Source organism: Mobula hypostoma, chromosome 3 (genome assembly GCF_963921235.1).
Source record: "Mobula hypostoma chromosome 3, sMobHyp1.1, whole genome shotgun sequence".
In the NCBI taxonomy this organism is placed as follows: Eukaryota; Metazoa; Chordata; class Chondrichthyes; order Myliobatiformes; family Myliobatidae; genus Mobula; species Mobula hypostoma.
The window spans coordinates 29334849-29355355 of record NC_086099.1 but is presented as its reverse complement, the minus strand read 5'-3'; the positions used below and the strand labels follow the sequence as shown (position 1 = coordinate 29355355).

Sequence of the window (20507 nt, the reverse complement as noted above, 5' to 3'; positions counted from 1 at the left end):
AGTGTAGTTCTGCAGGATTCTGTGCTGGAACCTCTGCTTTTGCTAAAGTATATAAATGACCTGGATGAAAATGTAGATGGGTGGGTTAGTAAATCTGTGGATGATATCAAGATTGGTGGAGTTGTGGATAGTGTAGAAGACTGTCAAAGAATACAGCACGATATGGATGAGTTGCAGATATGGGCTAAGAAGTCCAATAGTCTTACACATTCAATTGGGAGAGACTTCTCTGGAGAAAGATTTCTTCACCGACACATCTTTACTATTGGTTCTGTCCACAGGATTCCCAATGCCGAAAATAAACAGTTTAAATCGACTGACCTTAAATTCCTCTAGAGAGAGTGAGAGCACCTTTTTGCATGAACTCTTCGCTCTTTCTGGCAAGAGTTATCTCGATGCAGGTACTTCCCCAACGAAGACTCAATAAGGTCGATTCTTTATTAAACTGCTAAACGATGCCGACTTCTCTTGATCCTTCACTTCGATGAATTCTTCATCCTCCCTTCAAAACTGTCGGAATTGAGTAAATTGGCACTTCCAGCCACAAATTTCCAGTTCAAATATACAATATCTTGTAAGAGAACGCTCCTTCCGTTTTAAAAATGAAACTGCGTCACAAAAACAAACACGCAACAGAAACGGAGGCACAACACGTTCTACCTGGAAATCTACAAACTCAAAAACCTACTGCATCACCTGAGTCGACCCTTATATAGTCACGGGGCACATGTCATCACGTGACCTCACATCGGTGGGAAAATCACATCAGGTGACCTCCAAAAGACCATTATATCATTCTCACAAAAAAAACAGATCTCCTTGAGCATGTAACAATTGCTTTTCATAAAATCCTATTGTATTTCCTTTTTTCCCCTCTGAGTACCTGCAAGAAAATAAATCTCAAGGTAATAGCTGGTAAAATATATGTACTTTGATAATGAATTTACTTTGAAATTTGAAATTGATTATTGTGTTTATATTTGACAGATAGCTAGCATATAGGTTTGGAATTTTTTGTCTGACGATTGTAATTTCTCAAGTGAAGACAGTCCAATGATTAATTCTGCACATTTCCCTGAGGTTTTCTGTTGGTTGAGGTCGATCGTGGATGTTGTGTCTTTGCTGTCTATGTGATACGCCAGTGCAGTATGATATGGAGAGCAAGCTGTTGCCCATGCAGCAGGCTCTCCCTCTGCTCTTTGAATTTGATGAATCCAAAGAAACAGCAGAGACCCTTACAGTTTGGCACAGGCAGCATCGCAGGAGCAGCCAATCAGTCTTGAACTCAATGGTCAACTGCCTAAGGGACTGCAGCTCTGGACATTTCCTCGGGGTTTACTTCCGAAGCCTTTCCCATGAGTGGGTATAGCTGCAGGGCAGCGGAGGTTTGAGATCAGAGTTTTCCTTCTAGACGAGCTGCCAACCATGACCGACAAGCCCTGTCTGCTCGAAGAGACTGGTTTTAAGGTGCCTGTAACTTGCCTTTGCCCCTTCTCCTGTCAGTAGAAATGGTTCTGCCAGGCCAAGTAGGTAAAGCACACATGAAAGCCGGCAGCTGTCCTTGGCTGTCAGAGGCTATTTGAGATGCACACCATTGGGAGCATTTAACTTATCCCCACTACTCCCTATCCCACCTCGACAATGATATTTCCCTATAGCTTTTTATGAAAGACTTTATCAGTACAACTATAAATTGAAGACTACACTTTCATGGCTGTTCCTCACTTTGTTAAGCAAGGGATCTGTGGATGTGAAGAGCAAGAAACAAAGAAACAAAAATAGCATAACTTCATGACCTTAACTCCACCTTACCTTGTCAAGAATATGACCTTTATTTGAAAATTAATCTCGAATTAACCTACAATTAACAGCTACCCAAGCTGAGATCAGCTAAATCAGCACAGGCAATAAACTAAACTGTGTTATTCTATTCTGGTGCACATGGTGTAGTGATATTGGTTCAAGAGATCAAGAGAACCCTACATCATTGTTTGTAGGGCTTTGAAATGGACTAGCTGACCAAGCGTTGCTTATTTCTTCCCTATCATTTGTAAGTAAGTTGTAATCTCTCATATAAATCACATGACGAATATGAGTGAATGAAAGACCTGGTTAATGAATCTTGTTGCAATTGGTCTCAGAGCCTTCTGGTTTAGCAATGTAATTTTGAGTAATTTAAAAAAATAGCAAGGATACACATAACCTCATTGCATGAGAAGTATAAGCACAGCTGGTGTAGGTACATTTATTATCATGTTAAAATGAGAATGTGGGCAGCAAGTGAGATTGGCTTTGTGGGAGAAGCCAGAGGGTGGTAGTAGACGGTTACCTCTCTGACTGGAGGCCTGTGAATAGTGGAGTACTGCAGGGATCAGTGCTGTTTGATCAGCAAATTTGTGGATGATAGCGTGTGTCTGGTATGCATCAAGGAAGGCTATCATGGCTTGCAGCAGGATCTGGACCAGCTGGAAAAATAAGCCAAAAAATGGCAGATGGAATTTAATGCAGACAAGTGTGAGGTTTGCTCTTCGGTAGGACCAGCCAGGGTAGGGCACTGAGGAGTACTGTAGAGCAAAGGCAAGACATCCCACCTCTCCCGGAAGATCCGGGAGTCTCCCGGATCTCGATAATGGCTCCCTGATGCCGGGAAATTATATATAATGTCCTGGAAATAGATTTTTTTGAGAGGGAGAGTGAGCATCCTGATTGGTTTCTCTTCGTGCTAAGAGTGGTCCCCAACCACCGGGCCGCAAGGAAACGATATGATTTGGCAATATGAGTCAGCTGCACCTTTCCTCTTTCCCTGTCATGGCCACTGTTGAGCTGGAACGCATGCGAGCTCATTACCCGCGCATCATCCATGTCAGCGTGGGAAGGAGATCAACTGCTCAAGCTTGCAAATGACGGCGGGCTGAAAAGTATGTTTGACATAACATCTCTGCCGGCATTCTGGATCAAAGTCAAGGCTAAATATTCGGAGATAACCGCGAAAGCACTGAAAACGTTGCTTCCATTTCCAACATATCTCTGCAATGAATGCAACGAAAACTAAATAGCGGAATAGACTGGACATAAGGAACCCCGTTCGAGTATCGCTGTCTCCCATCACCCCTCGATGGGACCGTCTTGTTGCAGGAAAACAAGCCCAGGGCTCCCACTGGTTCAGCGATATTGGTGTGTTACAATGATTTTATATGTTCATACAAGGAAAATATGCGCAGTGTGTTTAATATCCAAACGTTACTTAAAATGTTATGATGCTATTGACTTATCACCTATATTCCGGTCGTTATTAACACCACCCCCCCCACCACTGGTCGGCCGGTCCGCAAGAATATTGTCAATTTTTTGCAGTGCAAAAAATGTTGGGGACCCCTGCTAAGTGGACCTATCAGATTTCTCTGTGGGCGGGCTTTACAGTCGACCTCAAAAATAATGACAGTGTTGCTTGCTGCACTGTTTGCAACAGTGACTTTTCTATTGCCCACGGTGGGTTAAAATGTAAAAGACATGTTGAGGTGAGTCTAACAGGTGTCATTTGTTCATTAGCATAGCTAACATTATTTAAACTAGCTGGCTGGCTGCTAAGAAGCTACGCTATTGATGTCCTACGTGATGAGGCCAAACTCCCTGTAGACTTGCTTAAAGTTGTAATAGAATAAACATGATAATATAATATAAGTACATATTTCAATGTCACATTTGCTGCATATACCCAACTTGGTTTGCAGATTAGACAAAATCACTAAACAAAGTATTACATACACCCTTGGAGGTCGATGGTGGGGGGGGGCGGTGGATATGGGGTTGCGGTGCTACCTCCCTGAAATGAGTTTTTGCAGGGTGGGATGTGTGCAAAGGGATCTGGGAATACAAATCCATAATTCATTGAAAGTGACGTCACAGGTAGATTGGGCCATAAAAAAGCTTTTGGCACATTGGCCTTCATAAAGTATTGAGTACAGGAGTTGGGATGTTATGTTGAAGTTTTATAAGACATTGGTGAGGCCTAATTTGGAGTATTGTATGCCGTTTTGGTCACCTACCCACAGGAAAAATGTAAATAAGGTTGAAAGAGTACAGAGAAAATTTACGAGCATGCTGCTGCGTCTGGAGGACCTGAGTTATAAGGAAAGATTGAATAGTTAGAACTTTATTCATTGGAACATAGAAGACTGCGAGGAGATATGATAGAGGTATACAAAGTTATGAGGGGTATAGATGAGGTAAATGCAAATGGGCTTTTTCCACTGAGGTTTGGTGAGACTCCAACCGAACGTCATTGTTTAAGGGTGAAAGGGGAAAAGATTAAGGAAACATGAGGGGAAATTTCTTCACTCAGAGGTTGCGAGAGTGTGGAACAAGCTGTCAGCATGTGAGCTCGATTTCAATATTTAAGTTAAGTTTGGATAGGTACATGGATGGAAAGAGTATTGAGGGCTATGGTCCTGATGCAGGTCAATGGGAGTGGGCAATTTAAATGGCTTGGCATGGACTAGATGAGCCAAAGGGCCTGTTTCTGTGCTGAACTTTTCTATGATTCTAAGCAGCTAAGGTTCTGATGAAAGGATCAAGTATATGTCTTTCCAGTAGGTAGGTGACCAGAACTGCAGACAATACTCCGAATTAGGCCTCACGGATTCTTTGATCCTTGTTCCTCAAAACTAGGCTGATTGACAATCTCTTATTCAACTTCAACATAACATCCCAATTCATGTACTCAGTACTCAGACTTATGAAGGCCAAAGTGCCAAAAACTCTCTTTACGACCTTATCTCCCTGTGATGCTACTTTGAAGGAATAACATGCTCAAAGAAAATTAAATAAAAATGCAGAGTTACTGAGAGCAGAAATATGCAATCTATAAAATCTGCTTGGCAAGCATAGCAAAATCTAGAGTTTAACAGATGAAATGGATAAGACAGAAATAGATAAGGAGATCATGCCTTTATATGATTTTATAAAATGTTCTGTCTATACTATGAATCCATTGTAGAAAAAAAAGTTGTACATAAGACTATATTTAGGTTGTAATAATCATTAATAGACAATCATGCACAGATGATTACAGATGGCATCTACAGCATTTTTGCTTTTCAAATTCACCCAAAACATTTTTCCAACCATAGAAAAATCAGGTTGTCTTAATGTATAAAAAATACAGAAACCACGGTTGAAAAGTTGGTATCAACACATATAGGAATCATTGTCAACATGTAGGAATAGTTGCAGCTTAAGTAGGATTGGTTGCATTTTATATTTTGTTGAATAATTTAGAATGAAGTTTAATGTATATGTTTTGATAATACTTAATACCAAATTAAAAACTTAATATTAATAGATGACATTTTGTGTGACCTCTGGCCTGTTCAAATAGTCTTACTTTCTAAGCTATCTGCAAAATAAATAAAATAACCAGCAGTAAACTGGTATTGTTAGAGGTCTTATTGTTCTTAAATAAATAAGTGGCCATTTTTACTTCTATTGATCTTTTATCTGCTCTTGCAGCGTCCAACAATTACACAAAATGTTCCTGTGAGCAATAAAATTAGATTTAGCACAGAATTAGCCTACTGAATTAATGTGCTAAATCAGTGATTATTCTGTGTAATTTCTTGAATAAAAATAATCATTTCTAAAATTTCCAGCTCTAGTTAAATGATCTTTGTTATATTGCAATCAATTACACTTCACTTTCAAGTTAAAATGAAGAACTATCAGATCTGCTGTTAGAAGCACAACTGTGTTACAAATAGTATAACTTCATGTTATACTGTATATGTTGAACAATTTAAAGTTGACTACATGGGGGTAACTCAGTTTGAGATTTCAATGACATAAATGTGTTAAACACTATATTTACCTTTGGAGATTAGTACACTGTCTAGAAATAATTGCTTTACAGGATGTTTTTCAGGTATACTGATTTTTACTAGCACAGACTATTGCTAGAAACGCTTGTTGCCAATGCTCCAAATCTCACCAATTTGCAACGATAGTGACATGCAAATCCTCCAAGAGGACCACAACCTTGTCGTAGGGGTTGGAGGTTTGTGTGCCTCAGTGACCCAGAGAGCTACGTTGGCTGGAGCCAGGGCCAGGTCCTCTAGGTTCGACGGTTCATCTCTGGGCTAACAACCCTGACTGGTCAAAAAGCAATTGCTATGGAGACGGGAATGAGGATTCCTTCTATAATGGAGGACCTTATTGCTGCCCTAAATACCAGCGGTGTAATGGGCAGTGAGTAAGTGACATGGAAGCATTCACAACCGTAATCCTTAATGAAATATTAGAGATGTTTGGAGGGAATGTTCAAAGTTCAAGGTAAATTTATTATCAAAGTACAGATACGTCACCATATACAACCCTGAGATTAATTTTCTTATGCTCAATAAATCTGTAGAATAACATTAACAGAATCAATGATAAGACCGCCCAACAAGGGTGTTCAACCAGAGTGCAGAAGACAACAAAATGTGCAGATATAAAAGAAGAAATAATAATAAATAAATAAGAAATAAATATTGAGAACATGAGATGAAGAGTCCTAGAAAGTGGAAAGAGGTATACAAAATTATGAAGTGCATAGATGTGTAGATGGTTGGCAATGATTTCTTATGGCATGAGTAACTAAACCAGAGGGCAGTGGTTTACAATCAGAGAGGATCTGAGGAAGAATTGAATTGAATTGACTTTATTTCTTACATCCTTCATGTACATGAGAAGTAAAAATCTTTACGCTATGTCTCTGTCCATATGTGCAATGTGCAATCATAGTAATTTATAATAAATAGAACAGTCAATGCAACATTGAAATACACTCAAATCAGTGTGAGTTAATTCGTCTGATGGCCTGGTGGAAGAAGCTGTCCCGAAGCCTGTTGGTCCTGGCTTTTATGCTGCAATACTGTTTCCTGGACAGTAGCAGCTGGAGTAGGTTGTGGTTGGGATGGCTTGGGTCCCCAATGATCCTACGGGCCCTTTTTACACATCTATCCTTGTAAATGTCCTGAATCACGGGAAGTTCACAACTACAGATGCGCTGGGCTGTCCACACTACTCTCTGCAGAGTCCTGCAATTAAGGGAGGTACAGTTCCCATACCAGGCAGTGATGCAGCCAGTCAGGATGCTCCCAGTTGTGCCCCTGTAGAAAGTTCTTAGGATTTGGGGGCACATACCAAACTTCTTCAGCCGTCTTTTCAGCACACAGCTGGTGTGTACAAACCACCTGAGGTCCTCGGTGATGTGGATGCCAAGGAACTTAAAGCCGTTTACCCTCCCAATCCCAGATGCATTGATGTCAATAGGGCCTGTCTCCATTCCTCCTGTAGTTCACAACCAGTTCCTTGTTTTTGCAACATTAGGGAGAAGTTATTTTCTTGACACCACCGTGCCAGAGGGTTGACTTCTTCCCTGTAGGCCACCTCGTTATTGTTTGAGATAAGGCCAATCAATGTAGTATCGTTGGGAAGTTTAATTAGTAGATCAGAGCTGCGGGTGGCGACACAGTCATGGCTGTACAGGAGTAAAGCAGGGGATTTAGTACACAGCCCTGAGGGGATCCTGTATTGAGATTCAGTGGGGTGGAGGTGAGGGAGCCCACTCTTACCACCTGCTGGTGATCTGACAGGAAGTCCAGGATCCAGCTCCACAAGGCAGGGTCAAGGCCGAGGTCTCTGAGCTTCTTGTCGAGCCTGGATGGAACTATGGTGTTGAATGCTGAACTGTAGTCCAGGAACAGCATTCTCACATAAGCATCCTTCTCCAGATGTGTAAGGACAGTATGTAGAGCAGTGGCTATTGCGTCGTCTGTCGATCGGTTGTGTCGGTATGTGGGTCCAGTTTGGGTGGTAGCATGCTGCAGATGTAATCCTTGACCAGCCTCTCAAAGCATTTCTTTATTATTGGGGTGAGTGCGACAGGATGCCAGTCGTCCTCCAAGAAGATGGTTGGAACGTAGAACTCACAGCTTCAGTGAGTGGTGCAGGCTGCTACTCCAATATCATGTAGGAAGTATCTAGGTGGGCTACTACACAGGAGGTAGAGAATCAAATGCTGCTAACTAGGATCGGAACAGATAAATACTTGATGGTTATTATGGAGACAGTGGGCCGAAGGATCTTTTTCTGTGTGGTTTAAAAAAGAATTGGGAGACTCCTTGACCGTGTTCAGCTGGCCTTCTATTTCACTAGAACAATTGAGTTTCCCTCATTTTTCAAAACCTTATTCTGCAAAACTCAGCTGAATGACATAGAATTCAGTACATTATAGGACCATCCTTGCTTTTACATCAAATTGTGCTCCATCTGGAAAAATTAACTGGGTATAATCCAGAGATCACTACCCTTGAGGTCCTGCTTTTTAATCTCTCTCCTAACTTCCTATATTCACTCCATAAGACTTCATCCCCTTTTCCACCAATATCATTAGGCACTAAAGTGCACAATGATCTTCCGGTACTTCCTCTTCCCCTTTGACAATGTTCTGCAATCACTCATTGAGACCCTTGATCCTGGCATGCGGGAGGTGACACACCATCCTTGTTTGTCTTCCTAACTACTGAGTGTCCAGTCATTGAGATAGAAAAGAGACTGCAGATGCTGAAAAACTCACAAGACACTGAAGGAGCTCAGAAGATCACACAGCATCTCCAATTACTATTGCTCCATCTGAATGGAAAATCCTACAAAAAGTAGTGGATACGGTCCAGTCCATCATGGGCAAAGTCCTTCTCACCATTGAGCACATCTGCATGGAGTGCTGTCTCAGGAAAGTGGCACCCATCCTCAAAGACCAACCTCCTCCCCACCCTATCCAGGTCATGCTCTCTTCTCGCTGCTGCCATCAGGAAGAAGATATAGCAAGAGCTTCAGGACTCACACCACCAGGTTCAGGTTATTACCCTTCAGCCATCAGCCTCTTGAACCAGGGGGGATATAACTGTTCCCACAACTTATGGACTCACTTTTAAGGACTCTTCATCTCATGTTCTGGATATCTATCGCTTGTTTGTTTGTTTGTTTATTTATTTATTTATTATTACTTTTTTCTTTTGTATGTACACAGGTTGTCGTCTTGCACATTGGTCTGTCCTGCTGGGTGTGGTCTTTCATTGATTTCTATTATGTTTCTTGGATTTACTGATTAGGTCTGCAGGAAAATGAACCTCAGAGTGGTATATGGTGACAAATATGGACTTTGATGATGAATTTCCTTTGAGCTTTGATTGCACCCTTTCCCACTGAGTCTCACAGCAGTTACAATGCCAGAGGCCTGGCTGCCACTACCCTGCCAACTCCACTGCTCCAAAGAGGTAGACTTGTTGGTGAGGGGGAAAGGCCACAGGGAACCCCTACACTGTCCACCTGCTCCCCTTGTCTTTCCTGGCGGTCACCCACATTAGATGCTGCCAGGCTGTCAAGTCCTGGTGATGGGTCTCCATCCCATACTTCGACTGTTTATTCCTCTCTATAGATGCTGCCTGACCTGCAGAGTTCCTCCAGCACTTTATGCTTGTAGCTGAAGATTTCTGGCATTTCAGAATGTTTTGTGTTTATCATTTTCTAATTTTATTGTATCCATTCTATACTCCGCTGAAGATTTTCCCTGTAGAAGTGGGATGCAGGGGATTCGTTGCTACATCTACGACCAGTCTATTGAAGAAGTTGGGGGTGAGGGGTCACTCCCTCCAACAAGCAATCAAGTCCTTGTCAAATGCAGCAGAAGAAAGCAGCAATTGGATTTGGATTAAAAGGAAAGACAACAACTGGGTTGCAAGATGAAGACAGGAGGGTTATGGAACTGAGGGGGGTGTATCTGGAACGCTAGGTAGCACCGCTGAGCCCTCTGGAGACGTCGTGGGCTTATCAACGAAACGTCAAAGAAGGAGGGTGCCCACCTGATGACCCCGATAACCTACCTTGTCACCACTCCAAGCCCACTGCCAACACTGAGAGTGCCAACTTACCATAGGGATTGAAACATCAAGTCCTAGTAGCTCTACTGATCTACTGTTCTACCCATCCCCTCCTCCAAGAAAATCCACGCCACATTTTACCTCTTCCCTGAGACCCTGCCAGCTGCCTTTGCCTTTGCCTCCGCTGGGCGCGAGTGTCCGCCACACACCGTCAATGCGCATGTGCTTTGCCGGCAGACTTCCTGTTGTGCTGGGTAACCCTTAACCGCAAGAGAATGGAGTCTGTTTTTTTCCATGTTTTGATAGTGATTTAAATATCGCCCATGGATTGAGAAGCAGTAAAAGTCCATCCGGAACAGTGTTCGCCATGATTGAAGTGGTGGCTAAACTACTCCGAGGCCCGGTCTTCCTGACGGGCGAAGAGCTGGAATGTGTTATAACTTTCACCAATCCCGTCACGGCTCGCTCCACCTCGGCCAGCAGGTAAAGGGAGCGCGCGCCCGGCGCTCCACCCGAACCAGCGCGCCCCCGGCATTTCCCCCCACCCGATCAGCGCGCGCCCCGCATTCCCCCCCACTCCGATCAGCGCGCGCCCAGCATTCCCCCCCACTCCGATCAGCGCGCGCTCAGCATTCCCCCCCACTCCGATCAGCGCGCGCATTCCCCCCCACTCCGATCAGCGCGCGCCCAGCATTCCCCCCCACTCCGATCAGCGCGCGCCCTGCATCCCCTCCCCCAATCCCGATCAGCGGGCTCTCTCCTGCGGTCGATATCCCCGCTCGTGATGCGCGCGTCTGGCCTTGGAGGTGAGTTTGTGTGCAAGGCTACCCTACTCATGCCAGGCTGTCTTTGCTTTGTCAGAGCTGGGAGCAGCCAATACCTGCCAAAAGAACATGGGCAGGCATTCTGACCTCTGCAAGGGACTGGCAGCTGTTGGTGGACCTCGAAGGGCAGCTGAAGTTCCACAACCATATTGCAGCCACCACCCTGAGACCAGACGTTGTCCTAGTGTCTGAGTCTACTAAGCAAGTGGTGCTGCTGGAGCTGACAGTCCCATGGGAAGACAGCTTGGAAGAGGCCTTTGAAAGAAAGCTCTCCAAGTACGCAGGACTGGTCAGCAACTGTCAGCAAGCTGGATGGAGAGCGAGGTGTCTCCCAGTGGAGGGTGGTTGTAGGGGATTCGCAGCCCGTTCCTTAGTTAGAGCCTTCAGCATTTGGGCATCGAGGGAGAGAGGAAGAGGAGAGCCATCCGCAGTACCACTGATGCGGCAGAGAGAGCCTCAGATGGCTGTGGCTCAAAAGAGGGGAGCCATGCAGTCATAAGTAGCTAGCCATCTGGACACAAGCTGGGGTCTGATCAGCCCCGGCTGGGTCACCTGGAGGAGGTTGTATGATGTTGAAAGACCCGAAACACCCGATGATTCCAGGAACATCACTGAAGATGTGTCCAGAAGCATCAATAGATGTATGTACACAGCTGAAGTTCAGGAACTCAGCATGAAGTTCTTGGCCCGAAAAGTCAACTCATTTCCATAGATCCTGCTTGACCTGAGGAGTTCCTCCAGCATTTTGTGTGTGCTGCTCTGGAAGCAGGGAGAGCATTCTAACTGGCTGCACCACCATCTGGTATGGGGAATGGTGTGTGTGTGTGTGTGTGTGTGGGGGGGGGGAGTGGGGGGAAGTGGGTAACATAGAAAACAGAAAATAGGTGCAGGAGTAGGCCATTCGGCCCTTGGAGCCTGCACCACCATTTATTATGATTATGGCTGATCATCCAACTGAGAACCCTGCACCAGCCTTCCCTCCATACCCTCTGATCCCCTTAGCCACAAGGGCCATATCTAACTCCCTCTTAAATATAACCAATGAACTGGCCTCAACTGTTTCCTGTGGCAGAGAATTCCACAGATTCACCACTCTCTGTGTGAAGAAGTTTTTCCTAATCTCAGTCCTAAAAGGCTTCGCCTTTATCCTCAAACTGTGACCCCTCGTTCTGGACTTCCCCAACATTGGGAACAATCTTCCTGCATCTAGCCTGTCCAATCCCTTTAGGATTTTATACGTTTCAATCAGATCCCCCCCTCAATCTTCTAAATTCCAACGAGTACAAGCCTAGTTCATCCAGTCTTTCTTCATATGAAAGTCCTGCCATCCCAGGAATCAATCTGGTGAACCTTCTTTGTACTCCCTCTATGGCAAGGATGTCTTTCCTCAGATTAGGGGACCAAAACTGCACACAATACTCCACGTGTGGTCTCACCAAGGCCTTGTACAACTGCAGTAGTACCTCCCTGCTCCTGTACTCGAATCCTCTTGCTATAAATGCCAGCATACCATTCACCTTTTTCACCGCCTGCTGTACCTACATGCCCACGTTCAAGGACTGGTGTATAATGACACCCAGGTCTCGTTGCACCTCCCCTTTTCCTAATCGGCCACCATTCAGATAATAATCTGTTTTCCTATTTTTGCCACCAAAGTGGATAACTTCACATTTATCCACATTAAATTGCATCTGCCATGAATTTACCCACTCACCCAACCTATCCATGTCACCCTGCATCCTCTTAGCATCCTCCTCACAGCTAACACTGCCGCCCAGCTTCGTGTCATCCGCAAACTCGGAGATGCTGCATTTAATTCCCTCATCCAAGTCACTAATATGTATTGTAAACAACTGGGGTCCCAGCACTGAGCCTTGCGGTACCCCACTAGTCACTGCCTGCCATTCTGACAAGGTCCTGTTTATTCCCACTCTTTGCTTCCTGTCTGCTAACCAATTCTCTATCCACATCAATACCTTACCCCCAATACCGTGTGCTTTAAGTTTGCACACTAATCTCCTGTGTGGGACCTTGTCAAAAGCCTTTTGAAAATCCAAATATACCACATCCACTGGTTCTCCCCTATCCACTCTACTAGTTACATCCTCAAAAAATTCTATGAGATTCGTCAGACATGATTTTCCTTTCACAAATCTATGCTGACTTTGTCCGATGATTGCTAGAGTACTGCACAGGATGGGAAGAAGATGCAGAAAGTTAGGAACTCCCTCAGCTCCATTATCGGCACTAACCCTGTGGTACCCAGGACACCTTCAAGCAGTGGAGGCTACCTCAGTAAATATAGTTAAGACAAGGTTGGATAGATTTTTGCATAGTAGTGAAATTAAGGGTTATGGGGAAACTGCAATTAGGTGGAGATGAGTCCATGGCTGGATGAACCGTGATCTTATTGAATGGCAGAGCAGGTTCAAAGGGACTGATGGCCTACTTCTGCTCCTATTTTTTTATGTTCTTAAAGAGCAATGCCTCAAGAAGGCGGCACCCATCATTGAGGACCCCCACAACCCAGGACATGCCCTCTTCTCATTGCTACCATCAGGAACCTGAAGCCACACACTCAACGATTTGGGGCCAGCCTTTCACCTCCTCTTATGCCCCTCCTCCTTCCCTTTATCCTGTGGCCCACTCTCCTTTCCTATCAGATTTCTTCTTTAGCCCTTTTACATTTTTCACCTATCATCTCCCAGCTTCTCACGTCATCCCCCTCTTCCATGCACTTGGCTTCACCTGATGACAGCTGGAACTCTATTCCTGTTAGATTGGTGGGAAAATGAGGTGAAGGTGGATGGACAAAGGTGAGGTGACGGGACATGGGGGAGATGTGGGTGTTGTGCAGCATCAGTGGTGGAGGAAGGGAAGCCCTGTTCTTCGATCTGTGATGTTCCGGAAAGGAAAGCCACATCCTGGGTCCAGCCTTTTGGTAAGCTAATCATGCACATTCCAAGGAATAAATTCCTAGCCTACTCAGTCTTTCCTTATAACTTAGGTCCTCTGGACCTGGCAACGTCCTTTAAAGTTTTCTCTATACTGTTTTAAACCTTATTTGCATCTTTCCTGTACGTAGATGACCAAAACTGCACATATTACTCCAAATTAAGCCTCACAAATGCCTTATAAAACATCAACATAGTGTCTCATCTCGTGTACTCAATACTTTAATTTATTAAGTCCAATGTGTCAAAAGCTTTTGTTATGACCTTATCTACCTGTGATGCTACTTTAAATGAATTATGGACCTATATTCCAAGATCCCTTTACTGCCTTTCCATTCACTGTATAAGATTACCTTGGTAATGTCAGCAACACCTCGCAGTTATCAGCATTAAATTCCATCTGTCATTTTTCAGCCTACTTTTCCAGCTAGTCCAAATCCTGCTGCAAGGCATGATAGCTTTCCTCGCTGTCTAGTACACCCTCAATCATGGTGTCATCCACAGATTTGCTGATCCAGTTAACCATATTATCATCCAGATCGTTGATATAGATGACAAACACAACAGACCCAGCACCGAACCCTGCGGCACACCACTAGTCACAGGCCTCCAGTCAGAGGCGACCATTTGCTACCACTATGACTTTTCCCAGAAAGCCAATGTCTAATCCAATTTACTGCCCCATCTTGAATGATCAGAGACTGAACCCTCTTGACCAGCCTCCCATGTGAGACATTGTCAAATACCTTAGAGAGAATCAGAATCAGGTTTATTATCACCGTGAAATTTGTTAAATTAGCAGCAGCATTTCAATGCAATACATAATCTAGCAAAGAGAGAAAAAATAAATAAAATAGAACATAATAATAAATATGTAAATCAATTATGTATATTGAATAGGTTATTAAAAAATATGCAAAAACAGAAATACTGTATATTAAAAAAAGTGAAGTAATGTCCAAAGCTTCAAAATCCATTTAGGAATCGTATGGCAGAGGGGAAGAAGTTGTTCCTGAATCGCTGAGTGTGTGCCTTCAGGCTTCTGTATCTCCTACCAGATGGTAACAGTGAGAAAAGGGCATGCCCTGGGTGCTGGAGGTCTTTAATAATCGGCGCTGCCTTTCTGAGACACCGCTCCCTAAAGATGTCCTGGGTACTTTGTAGGTTAGTGCCCAAGATGGAGCTGACTAGATTTACAATCTTCTGCAGCTGCTTTCAGTCCTGTGTGGTAGCCCCTCGATACCAGACAGTGATGCAGCCTGTCAGAATGCTCTCCACGGTACAACTATAGAAGTTTTTGAGTGTATTTGTTGACATGCCATATCGCTTCAAACCCCTAATAAAGTATAGCCGCTGTCTTGCCTTCTTTATGACTACATCGATATGTTGGGACCAGGTTAGATCCTCGGGGACGTCCACATCCTTGCCTTCATCAACTTTCCTGGTAACCTTCTCAAGGAATTCTATAAGACTGGTTACACATGACCTACCACCCACAAAACTATGTTGACTATCCTTAATCAGTCAATGTCTATCTAAATACTTATATATTCAATCCCTCACAATAGCTTCCAATAGCTTTCCCACTACTGATGTGAGGCTCACCAGCCTATAATTTCCTGGTTTATTTTTAGAGCTTTTCTTGAACAACGGAATAAAATTGGCTATCCTGCAATACTTTGGTAGTTAACCTGTCATTAACTATCTGCTAGGGGCTTGGCAATTTCTGTGCTTGCCTCCATCACTTTTGTGCCTATTTATAACAAACGTGTGTGGTCTCTAAATATAGGGTTGCAGTTGGACTGGGATTTTTTAAGTATTCACAATAATGGTGAATTTAACAGTTATTTGGAAATGGTTTTGAGAAATGTACTTGAGATTAAACTGTTTTTGGATTTTGAATATTTTCAGTTTTCCACATGCTTTGTAAAACATAATATTATAAATGTACTAATGTATTTTAAAATTGCGTCTTTAACTTCTGTCATTTAATTCAGTGAGATGTTGGCATGGGCAAGTGCTCAAATACATTGCCAATTTCATACCAGTGAGAGTCGTGTTGCACTTCCTCCCTCTGAAGAAACAAAGTACGATGTGCAGGCTGAAAATGAAACTGTATTTGTTCCAAACAGAGGTAGGATGCTATTTTTGAGTTTGCTTGGTGCAATGGATCAGATTATTTATTCTTAAAGTTTTGTATTGCTTGATTTGAACACAATGTACTGGATGAATCAGTATTACTTTTTGCTGTCTTGAATTGTTGTGTTAAAATTATGCACAGGAGTTCTTAACAGTCCTTGCAGAAAATTATCTCTTCATTAATGGGTGGGAGCTCAATGGTCTAATTAGTTTTTTCTTTTATCTTTTCTTAAAATTCTCATCAAATTAAATCAAATCCCATCTCATCAAACCCCTTTCTCCGAGTTACCCTTCCAGTTTCTTTCCCATTTACTTAATGCACCCTTAGTACTAGTTTTGTTTGAGATCCAAGTTGTGCATTATAGCATTGGTTCCCAGCTTTCCTTCTTGGCCCTTTTATTTGCTGACATTTTAAAAGGTTACCTATTCTTTGTGCTCTGTTTGCTTTCCTCCTTCTGTATCTGACCTCTAAATCCCCTCATTTAACCCTCAATCTACTTTATTTCCAAGGTTTTTTTTCCTCTGCAAAGCTCTTAAATGTACTAAGGTTAAAGATTGGCTTTATTTGTCGAAGCATACAATGAAATGCTTCATTTATGTCACCGACTAACACAGTCCCCAAGGATGTGCTGGGAGCACCCACAAGTGCCACAGTTTGCTAATCCTAACCTGTATGTCTTTGGACTGAGGGAGAAAACTGAACACCCAGAGTAAACCCATGCAGTCATGGGGAGAACATCCATACTCCGATAGACAATGGTGGGAATTGAACTCTGATCACCAGTGCTGTAAAGCATTGCACTAAATGCTACTTTAACATGCCACCTCATGGTCACTTCAAGTTTAAGTTATTCTCACAGCTGTATTTGAATCTCTTCAGTTACATTTCTCTTCTTAAAATCCCACCATAATTGCTGTAACCAAAGTCGCACGTAACATTGCATGTGATTTTGACCACATCGCATATGATTCTGACCACATTGACCATAGTTTCTGTTCAGTTTTTTTCTCACTATTCAGCTGCTTGTTTCTGTTGTCCATCCATTTTTTTCAATTCTTAATTTTCCAAACCTTCTTAATTATATTCCTGGTAACTTCAAGTTCTCCCTCGTGTTGTAGGAACTAGACAGCACTCCAGAAATCCAATATAACCCCAGTACCCAGCCCTTTACTTTGTCTCCATTCTCCTGGACACTATATTCTGGATATGTGAAGTAAATTTCCACTTGCTGTTGAAACTACTTTCTTCTCCATCTCTGTTGGCCTGCGGTTCAGACAGCTGGTTTTGGATGAGTTAAAATTTATGAAATCTTCAGTCTCCATCTCAAGTTTCTACCCCTGTCACTGATTTCTTCTCTCTCTTAAGCCTTTGTCTTGCATTGATTGAGGCTACTTGCAACTTTGGCTTGCTGTTAATCCTTGAAGGAGATTTGGGTCTCATTTCCTCTCTCACCAATACTGTCTGTTCTTCTGACCGTACAGAAATATGCCTCCACCCTTTTGTTGAAATGTTCAGTCATACCTTTGCCACCTCCAGATGTAACTAATGGTCAGACAACACACATAAAAGTTGCTGGTGAATGCAGCAAGCCAGGCAGCATCTCTAGGAAGAGGTACAGTCGACGTTTCAGGCCGAGACCCTTCATCAGGACAGACACTTGTGTTCCATCGTGTTAATGTCATTCAAACTTCTAAATTGTGGTATATCACGTATATTGGTCTTCTTCCACTTCCTCATTTTTCTGTGGGACAACAACAGAATACTGGAATAACTCAGCAGGTCAAGCAGCATCAGAGAAGGAAAAGAGTGTATGTTGTTGTTTCAGGTCAATGCTCTGCATCAGGACTGAGATTGCTGTATATATCAGTGCAAGGGTGGGTGAGATAGAGGCTGACAGGTAAAAGGTGAAGCCAGATGAGGCCATACTATGAGCAGATAGAGGGACAGTGATGGAACCAGTTAGGGGAGTGGATGGGAAAGATGAACAAAGGGAAAAGAAAACTAGGTCAGAGGTGAGTGTGTGTGGGAGGAAAGCTGTGGGAGTGAGGGTTATCTGAAGTTAGAAAATTCAGTGTTCATTTCCAAGCAGAAATCTATCTTTTTTTTTGTTGTTCTGTATTGGCTTAAGTTCCCAAACCTGTGTCATTTTAAATTCTGGTCATTTAGATATCATAAATGTCCACTTTTTCCCATCTTTAACATTATAGCTGCAATAACAAACTCTTTGACACCATGTTTCTTGTCATGATGTCTTCACCCTTTTCTCTCAAAATTTCTCCCTAAATCATCTTGTACACAGTAATTTCAACTTTCAGCTCAAATTATTGTACTTTTTGTCTCCATTGGGTTATCTATTTTTGTTCATTTCTTCCTCCGCACAAGCTCATTTAACTAATGATCATTCCTTCCACCTTGTCAGTTCACTTTTGATTACACTTCAATCCCAACCATGGCTAATTTTTTTTCATCTGTTTCCATGTTCTGGGTTCACCTCTAGTAAACCGTATCAGATCACTTATAATGGCACATTTAGAGTCCCAGCAATCTTAGTTTTTAAGCTTTATTCATTGTGACACTGTGTTGTCCATCTAGCAATCACACCCTCATCCTTGATGTCAAAGAGATTTTAAACCTCTCCAATCCTTACTGTTTCCTGGTCTTGTTCCCATCAACATTACCATTGTATTTATACTATACAGTTGGTTCAATGATTGATTCATCAGCCTATAGCAAAATGGATCCCAATCTGCTATAATTTTGGGGCCATCCCAAAAAGCAGTGTTCTTTCTGCATCCCCACCACACCCCACACTAGTGTCTTCATTTGTTTTCTTGAACAACTTCTGCCTTTTTTTCCAACTACCGCGAGGATTTCCTGGACTTGGTCAAAAAGATTGAAGCTGCCTGTACAAGTGCCTCTGTGGCAGCCCTTCATCTTGTTTAGCAGGCTATACCTGTGCCGTGGTTCACTCTCCATCTCCCATCTTCCTTTCACATGAACTATTTTTCTCATATCTTGCTCATAAGACTTGCTTCTTGGTGTCTGTCTCTCCTGCTCCCTGTAAATTACTCATGGTTCTTTTTCCGTTTTTGGCCATCTTGCTAACTGATTAATTGCATGTATTTCCATCTCCATGTGTATATCCGATCTTTCCTGAGTCTCCTTTAAATCACCTCAAAAGAGACTGTCTGTTGATGCCATTATCCTTGTGGATACTTGCCTCATCTCCAAGCTCCCTTTCTTCTCAAGCCTTTGAATACATTGTCTGACTAAATTTGTATGATATTTATTAACTGTTTTCAGTATTAGTCTTTGATCTAAAATTAAACATATTGTAGAAACATTTGAAGTACTCATTTATTTCCAGGTGAAAGAGGAAAATGTATTTTAGCCACTAATCCCAAGATACTGTTCTGTGACCTGTGCCTTGATCCTGGTGAATCAAAGTCATGTAAGTCAATGTATTTTGATGTAGATAAAAACTTTTTCACAGCTTAATAACAGTTATACATAGTATTCAGTATGTGCTGGGCTTGAGTTTTTTGGTAAGTGGTACTTGAGCTGCTTTTTTGATGTCTGCTAATTTTAGTATATAGACTGGTAATGTGGAGGGGGATTGGAAAATTTGACAACCATAGAACGTTATCAAATACCTTGTCTCTGCTGGTTCTGTGCTGGAGAATAATTTAAAAAAAATTCTTCTGATGCAATTTATCCCTGTTTCCTTTCAAAAGAGCATACTGCAGGAATTGTACTGATAGGTTAATCCTCCTGTGGTCCACAACAGCCAAGCTGGCATACGTTGTGGAATTGACAGTACCATGGGAAGATGGTGTCAAAGAAGCTTGTGAGAGGAAAAAGACCAAGTCCTCTGAACTGGCAACTGAAGCTGCCCAGAATGGCTAGAAGACCAAGATTTTCCCTGTAGAAGTGGGTTGCAGGGGATTCATTGCTACATCCATGACCAGTCTATTGAAGAAGATGGGGGTGAGGGGTCACTCCCTCCAACAAGCAATCAAGTCCTTGTCAAATGCAGCAGAAAAAAGCAGCAATTGGATTTGGATTAAAAGGAAAGACAACAACTGGGTTGCAAGATGAAGACAGGAGGGTATGGAACTGAGGGGGGTGTATCTGGGATGCCAGGTAGCACCGTTGAGCCCTCTGGAGACGTCGTGGGCTTATCAACGAAACGTCAAAGAAGGAGGGTGCCCACCTGATGACCCCGATGATGTACCTACCTTCCCTCCTTGTCATCACTCCAAGCCCACTGCCAACATCGAGAGTGCCAACTTACCATATGGATTGAAACATCAAGTCCTAGTAGCTCTACTAAGTACTATCGTTATCATGTGAACAAAATTTAAAATGGTCTGCTCACTGTTTTCTCTAGTTTTTTCTCCATCTTGTTCAAACAAGTGCTGTAACATTGCCTTGTAGTCTATATTGCTCAGGTAAAAATTTTCCTAATTCTCAGCTGTCAGCCAGCTGAATCTATTTTTTATGAGTAGGCCATGTGGTCAATTAAGCGTGCTCTATTAATACAGTAAATCTTCCACTTTCAAAGTTCAAAGTGAATCTATTATCGAAGTACAAATATGTCACCATATACAACCCCAAGTTTCAGTTCCTTGCAGACAATCACAGTAAGTACAAGAAACACAACAGAATCAAT

The 20507-nt window shown here is 42.8% G+C and overlaps 1 protein-coding gene across 3 annotated transcripts in view; it reads left to right on the top strand.

Annotated features, from left to right (window-relative positions):
* Positions 1–10140: 10140 nt before the first annotated feature.
* Positions 10141–20507, top strand: part of rgp1 (GP1 homolog, RAB6A GEF complex partner 1) — a 32852-nt gene continuing 22485 nt past the window's right edge. For 2 of the 3 annotated variants that reach the window (XM_063042820.1, XM_063042823.1), the window contains exons 1-3: positions 10141–10400; positions 15693–15829; positions 19203–19286. In XM_063042820.1, coding sequence (XP_062898890.1) covers positions 10285–10400; positions 15693–15829; positions 19203–19286 — 337 coding nt within the window. In that variant the 5' untranslated portion in view covers positions 10141–10284. Of the gene's footprint in view, positions 10401–10778; positions 11544–15692; positions 15830–19202; positions 19287–20507 lie in introns of all 3 variants that reach the window. The other variant, XM_063042822.1, reaches the window with a different exon arrangement.